This window comes from Archocentrus centrarchus, chromosome 6 (genome assembly GCF_007364275.1).
Source record: "Archocentrus centrarchus isolate MPI-CPG fArcCen1 chromosome 6, fArcCen1, whole genome shotgun sequence".
Taxonomy (NCBI): Eukaryota; Metazoa; Chordata; class Actinopteri; order Cichliformes; family Cichlidae; genus Archocentrus; species Archocentrus centrarchus.
In genome coordinates, this window is record NC_044351.1 from 35,032,129 (window position 1) to 35,054,236 (window position 22,108).

At 43.2% G+C, this 22,108-nt stretch overlaps 1 protein-coding gene across 1 annotated transcript; it reads right to left on the reverse strand.

The window, feature by feature from the left end:
* Positions 1–268: 268 nt before the first annotated feature.
* slc12a3 (solute carrier family 12 member 3) lies at positions 269–19,206 on the reverse strand. The gene is made up of 26 exons (XM_030731244.1): positions 18,824–19,206; positions 18,594–18,731; positions 14,948–15,023; positions 14,727–14,822; positions 14,483–14,622; positions 14,271–14,381; positions 13,221–13,332; positions 12,987–13,117; positions 11,039–11,123; positions 10,047–10,207; positions 9,508–9,615; positions 8,653–8,776; positions 7,752–7,853; positions 7,432–7,587; positions 7,239–7,338; positions 6,315–6,426; positions 6,052–6,189; positions 4,861–4,967; positions 4,544–4,626; positions 4,266–4,334; positions 4,080–4,178; positions 3,882–3,993; positions 2,758–2,844; positions 2,200–2,338; positions 2,028–2,095; positions 269–1,875 (listed from the first exon to the last, which is right to left on the reverse strand). Exons 1-26 carry the CDS (start codon positions 19,103–19,105, stop codon positions 1,734–1,736), a joined length of 3,078 nt encoding a protein of 1,025 aa, XP_030587104.1. The 5' UTR covers positions 19,106–19,206; the 3' UTR covers positions 269–1,733.
* Positions 19,207–22,108: the final 2,902 nt, after the last annotated feature.

Here is a 22,108-nt window from a genome sequence, read left to right on the forward strand (position 1 = left end):
AGGGAGCAGCTGAAAGGAGGAGGAGGTCCTTATAAACCCCTCCTTTGTTTCTCCTTTGCTCCACACGTATGTCTGTTTCACCGAGTGTAGTGAAGCAGAATACACACACACACACACACACACACAGCAGAGCAAACAGTGCACACACTTGTGCATCTCAAAAACAAAAAATGAATTAAAAAAAATAATCTCATTCAAAAGGCAAACATTACATTATATTTATGACATGTAAAGTGAAATATTTAAAACATTTTATTTTCATCTTGATTAAAATTAAAACACTTCACCTTTGCCACAAATCCATAGATAGATACAAAGATTCAGATGCATATTTAGCATTTTTAGCAATGTCAATTATATCAGAGACTTGTATAATTATTTGGACCTCACGTATTTCCATTAATACGACTCTCATATGGACCTCACTTCTCTAGATTTACTGTTGCTGGTGTTGATGTCAATGTTGCTGCAGTTTGTAGTCAAAATGATGATGAGGTCAAAGGACCGACTCAGGTGGTGAAACACATTTAGGGATGTCATTATTGGTTACAGTTACAAATGAGGAGATCTGATTGACCTTTGACAACAGACACTGAAGTGTAACCACTGTTTGGTTGTGACAATGCAGCTATGAATACAGTGTGATTAAGAGCATTCATACATTAAGGCTTAATTAATTCTGTTTGCTTCTCACCCAGCAGGGTCACTGGAAGCAAAGCTTTTTTAAGGCCTAGTAAAATAACCGTCCTCTCTTCCTTATGAGGTTGGAAGGACATGTTTTTATGTGCAGTAATAAACATGTCAGTTATCATCAGTAGTTAAAATCCAGGTGAAAGAAACCCTAACACAGGAATCACAGATTGGTCAGTTAAAGTCCACAAAGCTCTGCGGTGTCAGTCACATACTGATCATACACATCACCTCCCATATGCCAAAATGTCTTCAACCTAAAAACATTTCTTAACTATTTCACTTTATTTTTTTTTTGGATGAAAAAATTATGCCACATGTTTGAGGTAAAATCTTACACAGTTATAATTAGTCTAATAATTTGGCTTTCAGTTTCCAACCCCCCCCCCCAAAAAAATACTTACAAACAGCCTGACAGATAAACGTGGTCTTAGGGTGTGCTGATGAGTCTGTAATAGCTCGTTAGTCACTCTAGTAACTCATAACAGCTAACATGCTCTGGAGCTGAGTGGTCATGAAGGAATCTCCAACTCGAGCTCTTACCGTAATGATCCCAGTCACAGGAAGTGTCAGTATTCTCAATGGTTTATATTTATTATGATTTTAGCATTTCTACTGTTTCAGTGAATAAAGACACTGAGGCTCATTTTCAGCCCATTCAGATCCACAGACCTGTGATTATGGACTCTACAGCTCATACAGACTCTGCTGCCAGGAAGCACAGACGCTGGCAGTCACTATAATATACAATAAAGACTCAAAATGAACTAAAGTGGAGAGTGCAAAATCAGTACGAGGGGACCTAACCGGTAAACATGCAGCACGCTGTATAGCAGAGATCATCTTTTATTCTAATTAAAGTAACTACTTTGTGTTCATAGCTTTGATCAAAGGTACCAAATCACTTCATGTGCTCATAACTGTGAGAGGCTATTGGAAAAAATATTACAAATAATCTGACAAATAAACCCCTCCTGTGATCTATAAGGTGCTGCTGTGTCAGGATCATCCGTTTCATCGTGTGACCACTGGTCTCGGAGTGTTCACTGGCAGTAGAAGGTAAGAACGTTTTGCTGGTTTCCTCTGACCAATAGGACTGGAGGTCTTAGATCACGTGACAAGAAGTCGAGCCACGCCAGGTAGAGAGAGCTGGGACACACTCCTCTCCTCCCCACTGGCATGGTGCTGTCAGGAAACACGGCGAAGCAGATTTAATGAGGCAAACAGACGATTTTCAGCCACCAATAATGAGCTCCAGATCTCCCAGGTGATGGCTCGACCACACCTGTAGACTGAGCGCTCACTCAGCAGCATTAAAAAGCAGAAGAACTACTCACACAATGATCAGAGCGGCCTCTCTGGAGTAATCCAGCAGCACCTCGTTCAGACGGATCTGGCGCAGAGACTGAATTCCAAAGAAAAGCCGTTCAGTTTACGGCAGGATGCCAGAGAGGAAAAAATAAAGATGTTTGGCTTGTTTGAAACATATTTGAGCGGCGTGTGTCAGACCTTAGCCTTGTTCTTCTCCAAGTCCTGCTCGGTGATCATCCAGGGCTTCTCATGCTGGCTTGCAGGTCCAGAATCGGAGTCCGGCTTAGATTTTGTATCCAGCCTGAAGCGACTGATCATCTTTTCAAACTGATGGACACTGAAGCACACAGAGACAGGCAGAGGATGAGACCTCCACCTTAATTCAGCATTAGGGGGTTCTGTCTTTTTGTACCACTGTTCTCAGCGACTCTGGGCTGGACTCAGCGCGGCAGTGCCAAAGACTGCAGTTCCTCCAATGGCCACCTGAGGGTGCTTCAGAGCCTTCAAACCTCAGAGGCGTGTTTTATAACTCACCTGTCCGAGTTTATAAAGTAATAAAGTTAGCGACGTCCTACAGTGAATTTGGCCACATCATATGCATCATATACCTCGCTAAAAAACTAAAATCACAAAAGTTAAAACAAGACGTGACACAAGGAGCTTTTTCATGCTCACGATTCTTATGTTAGTGGATGGTGGCTTTGGTGGCTCATATTTCCAAACATCCTCCATCCTCCACATCATCCACAAGCTTACTTCATCGGCTGAGGAGTCTGGTAGACGTCAGGCAGCACTTCAACATTGTGGAAATCAAGACGGAACTTCTTGATGAGCTCTAAGACCCTGGAAAGAGAACGTGAGGCTGCAGTGACATGATTTGATTCCCAAGATGTCTACATGCCTTCAGGTAATAACAGTTTGTATCAGGAACTGCTGTAGCGAGTCAGTGTAGCGCTTCATAGTTAATCTGAGAGCTCATTTTCTTGGGGTCTTTGAGGAAGGGGTGTCTGAAGTGCTGAAGCCTCTTGCAGCTGTCATAATGTTGGAAGAACCATTCACTCTCACATCAGCGACTACAGTCAGTTTGGAATCACTCATTAATTTAACGTGGATGTGTTTGGACTCAGAGGAAACCCACGCAGGCACGGTGAGAACATGCACACTCCACACAAGGGGACTCGAGCCCAGGACCTTCGTGCTGAGGCGACAGTGCTCACAACACGCCACTCTGCCTAACCTATATGATATGATCTTATACTAAACTCGGAAAATCTGTTTGATGCATGAACAAACTGAGTTTTTGGCGCTCAGTGGGATCACTTTGGTTTCCACAGGAAAAGTGTTGGAGATGGCTGCTGGTGGGCTGTGGGTGGGCCTGAGGGGCCTGAGTCCAAACATTTCCACCAACAGGCCCATCCTGGCTGGCTGTAAGAAGCATTTTCTCAGGTTTTATTTTAAATTCATCCATCTGATGATTAAATGGATGATTGATTTTAAATTATCCAATCAAATAAATAATAATAAAAAAGACCACCACCAAATATGTTTTCCTTTCTAACATAAGTAAAACATGCAGACACCAAATCTGGTGACATGAATGTGATTTTTCACTCTGTCTGGGCTTTTGGTTCTACCGAACCTGAGATTTTTACACCTGAAGTCTCCCCTTTTTTCCACAAGAGGAAAACTTTCATATTTCAGTTTCTGCCATAAAAGTTCTTGATTATATGACACTAATGATATTTATTCAGTTACACTTTGAATGAAGGGACAGCCTGTTTGCCTTCAGCAAAAATAATAATGATGATTGGATATTATTCTCTGAGCTGTGTTCCTGAGACGAGCACATCTGGAAACTCACACCTGTGAATGATACTCACTCCTGTCTCTTCTCCTCCTTTTTGTCTGTTTCTCCTCCCACAAATACTCGGACCTTACACCTGGCCCAGCGCTTTCTGCGGGTCAGCAGGTAAGGCAGCAGCAGGGTCAGACCTGGGGAACACACACACAATGAGGAGGACACATGGTGATATTTTTGAATTAAGATATAAAGCAGGTGACTAATGGAGATGTCAGACCTCCATCATCAGACAGCCAGTACACGTCGATGGTCTTCTTTCCCTGTTTTTTCTGAAACTGCGTACTGTGCTGAGGCTCGGGCTCGATGGACACAGAAGCTGCAAACAGTTCATTACATTTTACTGTCGGATCTTTGGGTACTGAAGCGAGCATTTTCCTTGTGATATCATCATGCATTTACATACATGCAGCGCTGGTCTGAATGCAGGAAGGAGCGTTCATGTTCTCTGGCCCAGCATCAAAACCTGGATTAACTGAAACAAAAACAGAGGAAATATCTTTGCACATGACTTTACTTGCAGTCAGTTACTTAAAAGATGAAGGATGAATATGGACTCATCACCATGCCCCTTGTTAATGTCAAGCAAACGTAGCAGCAGCTGCAGCATGCATGGGTTTATTGATGGTGTCAAATTAATTGAGTCTCAGTGCAGCCGGCTCTACTAGGCATTAAGGCTCTCACCATGTGACTGAGATGGATGGGAGACATCTAATCCCTCTTTCATTCTCAGCACGCACACACCAAACTGCAGGTCAAATGCATCACTGAAAGGGAAATTGAAATGAATGTCCATGCACATGAACACACAAACAAACACACACACACACACACACACACACACACACACACACACACACACAAACACACACACGGGGCAGGGGCAGCCTTTTATGGAATTAAGCTTCAGTTTCTGAGTTTTTAAATAATAAATAAGATTGCAAAAGCAATAAATTATTAGTGACATCCTGCAGTAAATGGTCCTACAAGTTTAGACTTACTGCAGTATTTCTATGTAGTTGTGAGCAGCCTGAGGTGTGTCACTTCGCCAGTCCTTCTTGAAGCCCATGAGCAGAACATTTGGCTTCATTCGGCCCAAACCTGCCCCCTGGTGGACAGTCAGAACATGAGCGGGGCAGATTCACAGGTGTGTGTTACAGACCTCTGAGTCACTACAACTAAACTAAACTAAACTAAACTACGGAGCAGTTACTTCATGTTTCTTACGTTACTTGTGCTGAAAAGTTGAGAAAATTCAGCTATTGAAGCACCAATGCAGGTGCCGGCCAATCAAACTCCAGCGCTGCCACTAGCCAATCAAATCATTTTATGAAACTATCCAGAGAGCACGAGGTGGACGGAGACATTCACTGAGGTGAGAACTCATCCTGTTGTATATGAAAACATTTTAGTAACAGGCAGGTAAGATGGCTCATGTAACTGCTAATCAAACATCTTTGGCTGCCGTGTGAGCGATCGCTCGATGATGATTAAGCCTTCAGAGACACCCCCCCACCCCTCCCAAAATGTCAGGTACTACCATCAAATGTTAGTGCAATGCTTATGCGTGAAGCTTCTGTGGACCTGTAAGGAAAAAGTTAGGAGTCATCTCCCACAGTAAGTTCCTGTACATCAGCGGTCCTCCATCTCCATGTTTCCACATCACCATCACATCAGTGGCTCCAGAAGGTAAAAACGAAACAGTTAACAAATGCTAATAGCTAACACTGCTGCAGGTACATACAGAATATAATTATACACAGATATACACACACAGTGCTCTGCTTTGTACTTTGGACTGCAAAATGCACTATATGCATATGACACTTTACACCTCAGACACTTTACAATAGCCCATTGCTGTACCACTGCACAAACATGCTTCATTCACTGCAGCTTCCTCTATACAGTCTACCTCATGCATACAAGTTGTCTATTTTTATATTTATTATTATTATTGAGCAGAAGAAGCACAGAACAGGAATTTCATTGTTCAGTGTAACTGACCGTTTACTGTGACCATGACAATAAAACGCTCTTGAATTAAAGGAGCCTGACACACTGAGGTTTGCATCGTGTTCCGGTCCTGAACAGATCCGGCTCCCTGCACGTTTCTGGACTCAGGCTGAGCTTCTGAGAAACCAACAGCACTGTCAGATCATCAGTCACAACAGACGAGGTGCAATCCTGACCTGTAGCAGCACGTTCACCCCACATCGCAGATCTGCAGCCAGCACTCCTCTGTAGAAGGACCCGACCTTCCTTTGGTTCAGCCAGTTAAGGTGACTGTCACTGACTGCGTTCTCCAGGGCTGAAGGAGAGGGGGTGTCCTGACAAATATGGGGAGGAATGGAGCATGGCTTCATTACCCAGCTGAAACATTTCAAACATGTAATCATTGATCTTATCATCTTCACGCCATAAAAAATGAACCCTTTGTGGGATCAGTACTCACAGTGACCACATTTCCACATAACATGAGACTGAGATGCTTCGTGAAACAGCTGACGAGATCCACCAGAGCAGGACGGGTGCTGGGAGGACCCGTCAGCACCAAACACTGGGGTCTGAAACCGTTTGATAAGGAGCAGTTCAGTCTCCATCCATTTTAAATGCACCTCTGTCTGTTCTACATTCACTAACTTAGTCACACGCTTCAGTTTTGTCCTTTTCTGGAAAAACAGACCTACATTAATTAACTCCTCCCCATCGGCCCCGCCCTCAGTCTTGCATAAGCTAGAATGTCCTTTTGAGGGGTGTGTTTGTGTGGGTTTACAGTCACATCTTCACTGACCAAGAAGTCCATTTGCTTCTTTCAGAGAGCTTTTAGGGGTAGTGGTCACTCGAAATAGGCCCTTATATTCTGTGTGAGGGGTGGGGTGCTCCCATACTGGGCCCAATTCTCCTGTTAACTCGTGAAGTCTGCTAACGAGGTAGATAATCTCAAGTGTCTCCAAAAACACTGATCCAGCCTCAGAATTAGTGCTAAAGGAGCTTGGCTTTAAAAGAGTTCTTCCTCCCCACCATCTCCAAACAATCATCCCATGTCTTTATGAGGTCACTGAAAATAACTTAAATGTTAAGAAGTTTTCTTGTAACATATGTGAAAATAATGTGAATGTTGATCCAATAGCTTAGTTTTAGTTTAAAGAATGGATAACAATTAAATGGGAGTTCTTTCTTCCCACTGTTGCCAAGAGATTTAAAAAAATGAATCCCTCATTCTTCTGAGGTTAAAATAAGTTAATGTATCATCTCCAAAAACACTCATCCAACCTTCAAATTAGTGTTAATGTTAGGTTTAAAAGGGGATTCACCAAGTGCACGCTGACAGGGCACCTTCAGCATTTTAGGGTTTTATTGGAGTTTAGATGCTCACCTGTAGTTCTTGACGTGGTCCTCCACATTGTTGAGACCTGCACACTGATTCAGAGCCCTGTTGTAGAAGCTCGCCTGCATTGATGAGCCCCAGTTCACCTCTAAACACAGCAGAATGGCAATGAAGCATCAGCGTGACTCTGCACTGCTTTTGGCACATTTTACACACTGTGTGTGTGTGTGTGTGTGTTTACCTGGCTTCTTGTAGAGTGTGTATGACAAGAGAATAAAGACAACACCAAAAGCAATGAGGGCTGCCCACCACGTCAGCAGGAACATGATCACCACCGAAATCACAGCACACAGCAGAGACAGCCACTTACTGTAGAACTTGAAGGATGGACGCCAGCCTACACACACACACACACACACACACACACACACACACACACACACACACACACACACACACACACACACACACACACACACACACACACACACACGGCTGTAAACAGGTGTGGTCTTTTTATCTTTCCATTAAAGCCACATTAGGCAGACCTGAAGTGTTTACCTGGTGAGTTGGTGATTGATGCATGGAAGCAGCTGAAGTTGATCAGAGAGTAGGAGCAGAGGAAGAAGTTGGAGATGATGGGGGCGATGGTGTTCAGCTCAGCTGGTGATGCAAAAGAAGAGAAGATGAGGAGCAAGAGGAAATGTGCAATAGTGTAAATATTTCCTGGAACTGCTTCACATTAAAAACCAGCCGTGATTAAAAGCTTTTAATGTGAAGAACTGTAACTTGGTACAGTTTTGATTTTGGCTGTAGGTTCTCTTCCAGGTCACGTGGTCTCTGAGCCTGAATGAGGCGACTGGACTTCTTTAAGTTTTTAAAGACGTCTCATCCAAAAGGCTTCTTCAGTTCTAAAACCAAAAGCTGGACAGTCCCAGGTATTTAAACCCCAGTGGGGGTGGGGGTGGAGGGGGGGTCCCCTTGGAGGTGGTCATTGACCCACTATAGTTCATGTGCTTCATCACATGTGCCAAGTTGTGAAATGAACAATAATGGGATGGTAGCTGCTCTCGTATTAGCCAGCCTATTCTAGTTAGCTGTTCTAGTGTCAAGTTCCTGAGATTTTACCTTCATTTTCTGCCATTTGGTTAATTTAATCAGCTGAATTATATTAAATCACATTTCTAAGATGCTGAAAGGTACTGCAGCTTCCAGGTCTGAGAAAGGAAGCCAGTGCAGAAGTGCTTTAAACCTGCATCCTTTCTAATAGACAGCAGGGGGCGACTCCTCTGGTTTGTAAAAGACTTTTGGGTTGTTGTGTTTATGATCCAGTTGTTGCAGCGCTCTGAGCGTGTGGTGTCTTATCACACAAAACATCGAGATGGTGAGTGAAAAACGCTCAGCTGGAGGCAGCTTTCATTCACAGCACAGTCAGACAGCACAAGATTCTCTTCAGTCTCACCAATGAGGATGAAACAAGCAGCGATGACATATGTGAGTAGGTAGCCTCTGATTGGTTCATTGTTCTTGCCATAACCTTTGCCAAAGACACCAATGAAAGGGTAGAGTTGGTCCTTACACAGACACTGGGGAAAAAAAAAGACAAAATAAACACAAGAACAGAAACATGCTGGAAAAACTGAAATCTTTAAAGGCATTTTTGGTAACTATCCATACAAAATCTAACTAAAGGTTTCATCACTGGGGGGCAGTGTTTTACCAGAATGTTTTAGTGGTGTTTCCCCACCCCTATAATAAGAAATAAGAAAATGCAATTTTTGGTCTCCCCATGTCTCAGTGGGATTCCTCCAGGTACTCCAGCTTCCCCCCATACTCTGAGACAAGCATGTTAGGTACTTCCTGTTGGTATGGATGGGAGGCTTAATGATTGTTCTTCCTGCCCTATGACAGCTGAGAGGCTCCAACACCTCAAACCCCTTCCCCTGTCACCCTAAGCTGCATAAGAAAATGTATGGTCTCAGATTCTTCACGTCACAGTTTGGCTGATAGCTGTGAAGCACTACGTTGACTCATTGTACCATCTTGTGGCAAAAACTGGTATTACATAAAAGTATAGCCAGGCCCTAATTCAACTTCAGTCAACATCCCTTCAACACAATACACAGATTTGGATATAGTCATAACAGTTGTCTCTTCACATTCTGTTGACGGCTATAGAAAATTCTGGAAAGTTTTGAATTTTTGTTTATTTTATTTTGAACTATTTTAAAAAACAGGAATTTACAATAAAATATTTAAAAAGTCACAAGGAAAAATCTCAGTTTTAAGACACTGTGCAGAGTGAATGTACATGTACCTGGAAGACTTTGGGAGCAGACACCAGGCAGGCCAAAGCTGAGGACAAAGTTGCTCCAAATATACCAGCGGTGATGAGAGGGCCGAAGGCTGACACCATGCTCAGTGACTGCAGACAGAAATGTTCACTTACTGAGCTCATTTCTCTCAAAGGGCAGAAGAACCGACTGTGATTGAATAATAAAGGGACTGTGGTGTTAGCCTGTAGCTCTGACAGTGAAGGAAAAGCGCACTAAAGTAGTAACGTGTGTATTTGGACAGACAGCAGGAAAGGCAACTTTATACTTTGGTGCCCCCAAGTGGCAGCAGGAGGAACCTGAACACCTGAGTAAGGTGCAGCAGACTTCATGATTTCTCATTTAAGCCGTTTGCCAACAATATTAGATTTCTAATTAGTTATCAATGTGACAAACTGCTCTTGTTGCTGAACCAAAAAAGCCTTCATGACAAAGAAGACACAGACACACACACACACCAACTGTGTTATTCTGACAACACTGAACTGATCTTTCTGTCTGGTGTGTGAGATCCTGTGCTGACCTGATAGTAGTTGCTGATCCCGTAGGGGCACGTCTTATTGTTCATACACTCAGAGAAGTCCCATCCATACTGGCACTCTATACTAGTGCAGCCCTCAGAGGGTGAGGAGGAAGGCAGCGAGTCGTTCAACAGGCCGGACGCGTCGCGCACCACGCAGGATCCTGGGAGGAAACAGGGTCAGAGTCAAGGCTGCTTCAACTCTCTGGATTTCATGTCATAAAACCTTCACAGAGTGAAGAACAGTTTTGTTCACCTACTTTTAAAATACAATTATATCAGTTTTATTAGTAACACTTTATGACTGTTGCATTAATTCATTTTTTTTTTAGCTGATGTTTAATAATAGGAAAATAATTTGTAAACATTTATTCTTGGATGTTTGAAGTTATCTTTCTGATACCTGTTTTAAAGAGTGTTTATGGCACGCTGTAGTGGTTTATATGTTTGGGTAATGAGTGAAAGAACCCCAGCTGTGGAGCGACCCGTTATGGTGACCTCATGTAAATAAGGCAGCAGCAGCTTTGGAGCAGGCGGGCGGGACAGAAGACTGGACGTGGAGACCGGTGTGAGCCCCGTTTCACTGTTTTTTACACGTTTGGTTACATTTAGGCAGGAAACACACAGGGTCAGGTTTAGGAAAAGATTGGACTTTGTTCAAAATATAAGTTATGATGTCAACAAAAGGTATTTCCTGTCAGCTGTAAGTTATATCACAATATGTAATGCAATTAATAATTATCTTTAGTAGGAAGTCTGACTGCTTTGTCTCCAAATCCCTTTAACAGCACTGGGAAAACTGTGCTATAATTCAGGTCACTCAGCGGGCCTGAAAAGTGAGTAAATGTAGTGAAAAAGCTGGGAAGCTGCAGTGTGAGGGTGGGGGTACACATAAATAAAACAAATAAAACAAACTCATTGTTTCCTGTGATGAGAGCAGATGTTCTGTGGTAAATAGAGTCTAGTATACAGATTTTTCTATGGACATACAGTACCAATGGTAGCAGAGATGATGAGGTAAGAGGTCGTGGTCCAGAAAATAGCCAACAGCGTCCCTCGGGGAATGGCCACAGCTGGATTCTGGGAAGAAGAAATAAAACCAAAGCTTTAAAAACAATGGCTTATGAATTGAACATAAAGCTTTACATGTTTATAAGAATGAAGCAGGGAGGTTTATATCTACACTGCTCAAAAAAATTAAATGAACACTTTTGAATCAGTTCATCATCCAGTCATTAAACCTCTGTGATATCGATGTGGTCAGTAAGTATCAGAGGGTCCGTTAATCAGTTTCAGCTGCTTTGGTGTTCATGAGATTAACACTAGAGGGGCAACAATGAGACACCCCCCAAACAGGAATGGTGTTACAGGTGGAGGATGCTCACATTTTTCCCCTCCTCATCTTTTCTGATGGTTTGTCACTAGTTCTGCATTTGGCTAGGGTCAGACTCACTGCTGGTAGCATGAGGTCATACCTGGACTGATTGGCATTTACCATAAAATACCATAATTGGCAGGTCCACCTCTGGCCCCCTGTGCTTTTCACTAATGAGAGCAGGTTCACCCTGAGCACATGTGACAGACCTGAAAGGGTCTGGAGAAGCCGTGGAGAACGTTATGCTGCCTGTAACATCGTTCAGCATGACCGGTTTGATGGTGGGTCAGTGATGGTCTGGGGAGGCATGGAGGGACACACAGACCTCTACAGGCTAGGCAACAACACCCTGACTGCCACCAGGTATCAGGATGAAATCCTTGGACCTGTCAGACCCCACACTGCTGCAGTGGGTCCTGGTTCCTCCTGGTGCCTCATGTGGTGAGAGTATGCAGGCAGTTCCTGGAGGACAAAGGAACTGATTGACTGTCCCCCCCACACTCCCCTGACCTAAATCCATTAGAACACCTCTGGGACAACATTTGTGCAACTGACACTGCCAGGTTGCAGCTCGGACTGTTCAGTTCAATTTTATTTATGTAGCGCCAAATCACAACAACAGTCGCCTCAAGGTGATTTATACTGTAGGCAAAGACCCTAAAATACTACAGAGAAAACCCAATAGTCAAAATGACCCCCTGTGAGCAGCACTTGGTGACAGTGGGAAAGAAAAACTCCCTTTTAACAGGGAGAAATCTGCTCTCTCTTTCTAGTCCCTGTCAGTACTATAGCTTTCAGGGAGCTTTTAGGACAGCCTGATAATAATGAATTACAATAGTCCAGCCTAGAAGTAATAAATGCATGAATTAGCTTTTCAGCATCACTCTGAGAAAGGATGTTTCTAATTTTAGAAATATTGCACAAATGCAAAGAAGCGGTCCTACATATTTGTTTAATACGTGCATTGAAGGACATATTGTTTTGCTAATCCTCCTCCTCGACCTGTGCTTCGAGCATTCTGACAGTTACTGTGACTCGGGGGTGTTGATTCATTTAAACTAACATATTCATCCTGCTGTAACCAGGTTTCTGTAAGGCAGAATAAATCAACATGTTGATCAATTATTAAATCATTTACTAATAGGGACTTGGAAGAGAGAGACCTAATGTTTAATAATCCACATTTAACTATTTCTCTTTGGTGCAGTTGATGAAGCTGTATTATTTATTGTTTTTGAATTTTTATGCTTAAATAGTTTTTTGCTGATTTTCAGTTTGTTTTTGGTGGTCTGGGAGCAGGCACCGACTCTGTGGGGATGGGGTTTTGGGGGGATGGCAGGAGGAGAGAAGCTGCAGAGAGGCGTGTAAGACTGCAGCTCTGCTTCCTGGTGTCAGCCCTGATGCTGCATGTTGACAGTTTGATTTTTGGGCTCTTTCCTAACACATTACTAACCAGTCCACATCAGTGTAGATATCCAGCATGATTTTTTCCACTGAGATCTGATGTGTGTTCCTTTAATTTTTTGAGCAGTGGACATTATTATTTCTGAAGAAAAACAAAGACATACCTTCAGATCTCCAGAGATGTTAGCTCCTGCCAGGATGCCCGTGGCGGAGGGGAAGAAAATAGAGAACATGCCAAAGAAGCTGCCCCCTGGCCCCCGCCAGCTGGGTACAAAATTTTCAGCAAAGATGCTCGCTGTTAAAGGTCAGAGGGTCGGTTTACAGGGGAGCTCTGATGTGGGCAAACTTGACCATAAAGAACTGCTGTATACTGTGTGACGGGATCACTGCATAGTCACCTTTGTAGTTAAAGAAACCTTTGGACTGTTTCTCAGGTGAAGCCGGAATGAGTGTTCCAACAATGTAACTGGCAAATGACACCATGATGAGCAGGAAGAACACAACCTGCGCCTGTGGAGGGCAGAAGAAACTAAAGAGATGCAGACAGAGATTCACAGGCAACAACCGGATGGTGCAAACAAAAGGTGGCTGCAGCCGCAGTGACATCACATCAGTCTGTAGGAGGGCCGCGTCACGTCATGTTGATGCCACTGTGTAGAAACTGAGTGCAGTTCAACAGCAGGGTATGTTTGTAAGTTAATGTTTGTAGGCTGAATGGAGCTAAGTGGCAAAATAAATTATTTACATGGCAAAGAGAGCATTAATTATGTATCCAGAGTGAAATAAAATGTGCTTTAGGTTTTCTGAGAGGACCAGCACTCCTTACAGGTAAGCCTGCCACACTGCTGACTGTGTTTTACTAAAACCCACAATGTGAGTCAAACTCTTTTACAGCTGCTGTGAAGGAGCGACGTTAGCTACCGAAATCGTTTTTGCTCCAGGCTGTAAACCTGGTAATGTCATGGCTGAGGTGTTCTCATTAGATTGAACTGTTTAACAGTTTTACATCGGCTCAGAGTTCATCATTGCTGGTTGCGGTTTGCCAGCTTGTTGTAAATCAAACTGGGTTCATCACAAAGGCTGGGGTCAACATGCTCACTGCATATCACACGAACACAGGAAAGACACTCAGTGTGCTGTGTTAATGTGCGAAAGACTGAGATGGTTCTAAAAACAGAGTTTTTTCACTGGTTTAGTGAATTTTGTAATCTTGTCTCCCTTTCAGCCTAGTGTGCGACCACACCAGCATTTCCTGTACCCAACAACCTATTTGTGCTGCTTGGATGGATTTTTAAACTTTGGATAAAAGTCGAAGCTGAGTGGTTGGTCACTCTGGCTTCAAAATCTGGACACACAAATAAAAGCTGCAGCAATCTTTTATCCAGTTATTGAGTTGAACCTTATATCCAGAGCACCGTGGCAGCTTACTATAGTCTCACTGAGCTAACCTTTGACTCCCAGGACATGCCAGCCATTGAGATGCCCAGCAGACACGTGACCGTGATGATGCCGATGATGCGGATGTCATTAGTTCGATCCACCATGAGAGCTCCATTTTCCTGAGGATGAACAAAGAGAAATTTCATGATGTTTCAAAGAGAAGACACATTAGTTAATGCATTTTATCAGTGCAGACATTAATACGCTGTATGGTACTCACACGCATGAGGTCTGCAACAGTCTCAGCAAAGCCCACAGTGTGCATTGCCACAGCTACAGCATTGGCAAAGGCAAAGATCAGCCCGATTGAGCCGCCCAGCTCTGGGCCGAGGCTGCGACTGATCAGGAAGTAGGTCCCACCTAACAACGAGAGGGGAGATTAAACAAAGCGGTTACAGTGTTTGGAACCAGCACCATTAAGGTCAAAAACTAGGTTGGTGCACGAGTCGGTGAGTCAATCAAACCTCCTTTGACTTTGCCATTGGTGGCGATGGCTGAGGTCGAGAGACCAGTGATCCCAGTTATACAAGTGGACAGCAGAATGATTATCCACGTCATACCTGAAGAAAGAGACGCACAACGTGAGCGTGACTGATTCTCACTGTCTCAGAAACATTTTAAAGATGGTTCATCATGTGCAGTAGATAAAGTATGAAAGAGGGAAGGATGCTGTCAGTGGACATACCTATACCAGCCTGAGCCGTGATCCAAGGAAGCCGCAGGTACAAGATCACTCCCCATATGTTTAACATGCAGCGGATCTAAGAACAGGTGCAACACTGAGTAAAGCCAGCTGGTATCTGTTTAGTTAAGTAACATCAACAGTGTCACTGTGACATCACTATGACTGTACTGGTACAGTCAGAAACAGGGGAGCAGGAAAAGTCCATCTCTGACCTCAGAGGTAGAATCTACATGAATGTCCTTTGAATCAAATTAAAATATCTCACAGGTTATATTTTATATTTTTGTTTTACAATAAGCTGTTGGGTGAACTGTGACTCATGCAGGTTGCACCAGTGAAATGCATGTGATGTTCGCATTTCCTCCATTGGTGCTCAGACATGCAGCTACAGTAAGTGATGAAACAAACATGTCTGCACTGATCAGGAATAACATTACAACCACTGACAGATGGAGTCAATCGCACTGATTACACTGGGCAACAATTTTTTACTTTTTGAATGTTGTCTAGATTTCTACAACTGATTTAGGGTATTTTTGCCCTGCTGAACCAGGAAATGGCATCCGTTTTTCTCCATCAGGTTAGGTTTTTGTGCTAAGTTGATTTGAAAAAAAAAATCAGATCTTGTGACAAAATCGATTACATTTTTGTGGCATTATCAGCTGATTTTTGTCAACACATCATCCTAAATATGTTTTTAAGAGAAAAAAAATGTTTTTCCAACAACATATATTGATTACCTGATAGAAACATCGATTACTGTAAACTGAATGGTGGGCAATGATAAAGGTAAGTACACGTAAATTGCATGTTGCTTCACCACTGTTCAAACTTCAGGGCTTGAACTTCCATTTCTTCGAACTCCTGAAATGCCCAGCGGCAGGGACTCCATCTCTTTCATGTCCTGATGGAATCTCATCCCCTGCACGTCACTCATTGAACCCAGGTTCTCAGGAAACCGGTCCATATGTGAAAATAGGTAGTGCATCTTGATGCTCATGTTGCAGTCCAGGTTTCTGAAAGGTCAGCATGTTGTTGACAAGTTCTGCATAGTTTCTGGCCTTATTGTTGCCAAGAAAGTTCTTCACTACCAGAACAAATGCCTTCCACGCCTCCAGTTCCACTTCGTTCATTGAGCTTTCGAACTCTGGATCTCTGATGAGCTGACGGATCTGAGGATTGTCAAAGATGCCAGCTTTCAACTTCTCCATGGTCAATCCTGGAAAAGCCTGGCACAAGTAAGTGAAACAGTCACCATCCTCGTCCAGAGCCTTGGTGAACTGCTTCATTAAGACGAGCTTGATGTGAAGCGGTGGGAAGAGTATTCTGTCTCTGTCCACCAGAGGGTCGTTGATGATGTTCCTTTTTTTGCAAGGCACCAATTCCTCCCGCACAGCTGAGCACGGTCCCTACTATCCCACATGCACAGAAAACATGGGTACTTGGTGAAGCCAGACTGTTGTCCCAACAAAAAGTTCACCATCTTCAGGTCAACACAAATAAACCACTTATGCTGATCATAACCAATTTTCTCCAGCACATAGTTCACCGCTTCAAACTTCTCCTTCAGTGTAGTCGAGTGAGCGATGGGTACAGAGGCAAACTTTCCTATACACTTTGTGGGGTGGCTGCCCCATTAACTTTAGTTTTGATCCACCAACTTTATGTTTTGCCGCACCAATTTTTGGAAGACTTTGAGGTTTTATGACTTCAAACTGATCCCTTTTCAACATAATCACCCAGAACTATCGGACCTGAATACTTATCATTAAAATAATCATTTCCAATCAAAACAATTATTCGACATCGCATTTTACCCCACCAACTTCTTCTAGAATGCTCCACACATGCGTACATGTGAACAAAAACATAAAAAACGACAAGTGGCCATAGCTCAAAAACTTGACCTGATTGAGCAAAACCAATGTGATTTTTGGATTCAGCGCATCAGATTCGTCCTAAATCAGCTGAAAAAACACAGACAACAAATTTGTTGTTGACCAGTGTTATCTCTTCATCATGGCACCTGTCAGTGGGTGGGATCTATCAGGAAGTCGCTGTTAGAAGCAGGAAAAATGAGCAGCGTGAGGATTTGAGCGAGTTTGAGGCCAAACTGTGATGGTTAGCTGACTGGGACAGAGCATCTCCAAACTGCAGCTCCTGTGGGGCGTTCCCGCTCTGCAGGGGTCAGGATCTATCAAAGGTGGTCCAAGGAAGGAACAGCGGTGAACCAGCGACAGGGTCACGGCACTGATGCACATGGGGAGCGCATGTGGTCATTAAACCTCTGTGGTCTGATCAGGCAAGGAGGCAGGCAGAGTCAGTGTGATCTTTTGGGCAATATTCTGCAGGGAAACCTTGGGCCCTGCCACCCATGTGGATGTTACTTTGACATGTACCACCTACCTAAGCCTTGTTGGAAACCATATACACCTTTTCATGAAAACAGTATTCGCTGATAGCTGTGGCTTCTTTCAGCAGGATGATGCTCCCTGCCACAAAGCAGGAATGGTTCAGGAATGGTTTGAAGAGCTCAACAACAAGTTTGAAGTGTTGACTTGGCCTCCAGATCCCTCAGATCTCAATCCAGTTGAGTAGCTGTGGGATGCAGCTAACAGGACTTAAAGGGTCTGTTGCTAACATTTTGGTGAAGATACCATAGCACACCTTCAGGGGTCTCCTGGAGTCTGATGGGTCAGGGCTGTTTAGGCAGCAAACGAGGGACCAACACGATATTAGGCAGGTGGTCATTATGTTACACCTGATAGGTGCACAAGTCGTATGTTTGTCCATGTGACAACATCTCAGGCACCACATGTTCACCTGGCCTGGCAGGCTGGGCTCCAAATACATTCAGTACAGATTTTAGTGAATTGAGGTGAAACAACCCTTCAAGGCTTTCTAAAATAATGTTTCCGATTAGCTCTTATGAATAAAGGTGAAATATTATCACGTGAAGCTGTCAAGAAAAGATACATAAGATCAAAATTTATGATTAAAACCCATCTAAATGTAAACAGATGTGGAAACAGCTGCAAATGAGCATTTTAAATGTCACCCTGAGATGCAGCCCATCAAAATGCATAAGAAAAGATTTCTGAAGCAGACAGCTTCCAAAAGCTGCTGAACAGTGTTTTTTGACCACACTAAGCCTGATACCCTGACTCTCACCGGATATTTTGGAAAGGCCATATCAGACATAACATTATTTCAGCCATTTGGCCTTTATTGGATGGCAAACAGTGAAGATAGACAGGAAAGTGTGAGGAGAGAGAGGGGAAGACATGAACCCGGCCGGCTGCATCTCAATCATCGAGCAGCACTTCAGACAAATCATTCAAATCAACAACCACACAAAACGTCTTTGTCCAGCATCAGTGAGCCAGCATGGCAGGAAGGTTTAGGTGAGTGGCACTGACTGAAGTGTGAAGTTGAAGGCTTCCCATGTGTTAAAGATCTACAAGTGTTGGTGATGGTGGTGAGGGTCTGCCTCAAAAACAGGCTTTTTATAAGAAGTTAAATCAAGACCCCCCCCCCCCCCCCCAAACCTAAAACAGTAATACTGAACATTTGTCCCCCAGTGGAGCAATAACAGAATATCTGGTCCAAAACCAGCAGCAGCACACGGGTCAAAGCCTCGACCTACCATGACTCCCTGCACCCATCCAAAACGTGTGGGCTCAGATGGCGGCTCCTTTTGCTCATCCTCATCTTCCTCAGAGCTGTCCCCCCCTCCTGCCTGTCCAGCTGTCGTCTCTTCATACATGGGGGGTCTGGAATCATACTGGTCACAGGGATAAAGCTGTAAGTGTTGGCTGATCAGCTCTCTGAAACATTCTTAGTTTGGGTAAAACAAAGAAGAAGCTGGCTCGTTACCTCGGGTTTGGCATGCAGCTGGAACAGAGACGGTCTGAACTGCTTCCGTCGGCCCCACACCTCCGTGTTGGTGTAGAAGTCATAGCGTGGGGGGGCATCCAGAGTCTCATAGCCAGTTAAAGCAACAGATCCGCGGGACGCGACACTGCTGCCGTCACTGTCACACGTATAGTAATTCGACTCAAACTCTCCTGATGTTGCCTTACCATTACCCACCGACACAGGAAGAGTGGGTCTGTACGCAGCCAGGCGAATGCCATCATTAGCTCCTTGTAACTCCATTCAGAAAAGGCAGAACTATCTTATTTTAAAAAGGTCTGCAGCCACAAATCTAGTGAAGAAAGCGAGCAGATATGTCCTACCCCAGTCTCTGAGTCACAGAAGGTGCAGGAGCCATGCTAGAGTTTAAGATGAATGAGCAAGGCTTGGTTTTATATTTGACCTTAACCATGCAGGAAGAGCCTGAGGCCATGGTGGAGGGCTAGTTCAGTGAACAGTTGAACAACTTATTACATAACCTATTAAGCCTGACTTGGATAATTACACATTGCTGGGCCAGTTAATGCACCTTCCATTTTTACAATGGATGTGCACAACGTCCTTCAAGAGCTTTAATGTCTCCCCAAAGCTTTCATGGTGGTGAGTTAGCAGAACTGAGGGTTTTATGGCTTCTCTGTAGTTCTTATTTCCCACTTTCTGGCAGTTATTCATCCCCTGAGGGGATTGTTGGTTAAGATGTAAAACAGCATCATTACACACAAATACGCACCTGCAGCATAACCTTGACTGTTAAGTCAGTCAACAGAGCATGAAAGGGATTTAGATTATAATCTTTCCTGTGTTTCCCTGTATTAGTGTCTTCTCCCCACTACACAGACCACAGTGTTGCTTATACGCAGCAGTGTATAATGATCTGATGTCACTTTGCCACAGAAATGTTTGACAGTGCTTTCTGAGACCTGGCACTAACAGGTAACCTGGATCTGGATATTTTGTTTGGATACTGGCATCTTTGGGAAGAAGATTATCCAGTATGCAGACAGCATGTATTACTGTAAAATGCCTTCTTGTTTTCTTGCTTGTGGCCACAGTTTCGTGCAGCTGATGCATTCCCACAAAAAAGAAAAAATACTGGAAGAATTTCAGGTCTCCCACTGTGGCATTACACTCACAGGAACATATGCCAACCTCACTGTTGGAAAGAAAAGGCAGGGGGTCTCCACACAAGTGACAGATTGTGGAAAATTTCATGGAAATTTATGGAATATTTCAGCCAAGACCAAACTCCTCCTTCATATACTGAAGAAAATTATTGCTTGCTTCAAATTATTACAGAGCTGAGCAATAACCAGTTGTAAAACTGACTGCATGCTGTGTATGAGCAAAATAATATAAATGATCACCTTCATCTTGTCCTGACATATAACAGAAACTGAAGACTTAACAGTATTCCCTGAAAGCCCCCTCCTGTCTGATCATTTCTTAGTAACATTTACATTTACTTTAATGGATTACACAGCAGTGGGGAATAAGTTTAATTACAGTAGAAGTCTTTCTGAAAGTGCTGTAACTAAGTTTAAGGATCTAATTCCTTCATTGTTATGCTCTTCAGTGCCAACACAGTGCAGAGCAGCTACCTAAACTCTGCTCCCAGTGAGGTTGATTATCTCGTCAATAGTTTTACATCCTCACTGCGTATAACTTTGGATACTGTGGCTCCTCTGAAAAGGAAAGCTTCAAATCAGAAGTGCCTGACTCCGTGGTATAATTCACAAACGCACAGCTTAAAGCAGATAACCCGAAAGCTGGAGAGGGAATGGCATCTCACTAAATTAGAAGATGCTCATTTAGCCTGGAAAAAGAGTTTGTTGCTCTATAAAAAAGCCCTCCGTAAAGCTAGGACATCTTACTACTCATCATTAATTGAAGAAAATAAGAACAACCCCAGGTTTGTTTTCAGCACTGTAGCCAGGCTGACAAAGAGTCAGAGCTCTGTAGAGCCGAGTATTCCTTTCACGTTAACTAGTAGTGACTTCATGGATTTCTTTACAAATAAAATTTTAGACATTCGAGAAAAAATTATTCATAACCATCTCAAAGATTATTCTTCATGTTCAGCTGCTTTCAGCACTGCTGGTATTTGTTTAGACTCTTTGGCTCCAGTTGATCTTTCAGAGTTAACTTCAATAGTTACTTCCTCCAAACCAGCAACATGTTTGTTAGATCCCATTCCTACTAGACTGTTCAAAGAAGTCTTTCCAATTATTGATGCTTCAATCTTAAAAATGATCAATCAGTCTTTATTAGTTGGCTATGTACCACAGACCTTCAAGGTGGCTGTAATTAAACCTCTGCTTAAAAAGCCATCACTGACCCAGCTGTCTTAGCTAATTATAGGCCAATCTCCAACCTTCCTTTTCTCTCAAAGACTCTTGAAAGAGTAGTTGTAAAACAGCTTATTAGTTATTAATCTGTCTCTCCCCCCTCAGCAGATGACCCCCCCTCCCTGAGCCTGGTTCTGGTTTCTTCCTATTAAAGGGAGTTTTTCTTTCCCACTGTCACCAAGTGCTGCTCATAGGGGGTTGTTTGTCTTCTCTGTATTATGTAGGGTCTTTACATTAAAATATAAAGCACCTCGACTGTTGTTGTGATTTGGTGCTATATAAACAAAATTAATTCAACTGAATATGCATAACTTAATCTAATGTCCAAAAACTTTACTACTACAACTCTGGAACTGAACCAACAACCTCCCTCAGGACCCAGCAGTGCTTTGGCAGGCAGATTTATTTTATTCTGCACTTTGTTACATTAAAATTCAATTCAGTTTTATTTATATGGTGCCAAATCACAACAAACCGGTGCCTCAAGGTGCCTAAGTATCTTATTTTAAAACGATCATGCTGATGCTGGGTAAAAGTGAGGAATAACTGTGTTGATCATCTCAAACTACATGATACAAACTGACAGATTTAACATGTTGCTTTTACATTTCATGGTTATGTTATGGAAGTATCATATCTCTCTCACTCCAACACCTTCACATGACTTTGTCACACTATGTCGTCACCTCATCTGTTCCTGTCATATCTGAAGCTGTGCCACTTGAAATATTTGTTTTTCTGACCACCATAAAACTGGATCCTAAAACTCAACACCTGGACCTGAAACGTTAACTTTTGTCTGTTTTAATCTGTAAGGGTAACTTTGGTGATATCACTGTTACATCATGTGGTAATTTTTCCAGAATGAAGGTTCTTGGATCTCGGTCTGACTCATTACCCT

Excerpts from the sequence above, each read along its gene's own strand:
- slc12a3 (XM_030731244.1), bottom strand. The coding sequence starts at position 19,105 with ATGGAGTTACAAGGAGCTAATGATGGCATTCGCCTGGCTGCGTACAGA. Across the intron at positions 14,823-14,947 it reads CACGGCTCAGGCTGGTATAG|GTATGACGTGGATAATCATT; the intron begins GTATGTCCACTG and ends CTCTTTCTTCAG. Across the intron at positions 14,623-14,726 it reads CAATGGCAAAGTCAAAGGAG|GTGGGACCTACTTCCTGATC; the intron begins GTTTGATTGACT and ends TCTCGTTGTTAG.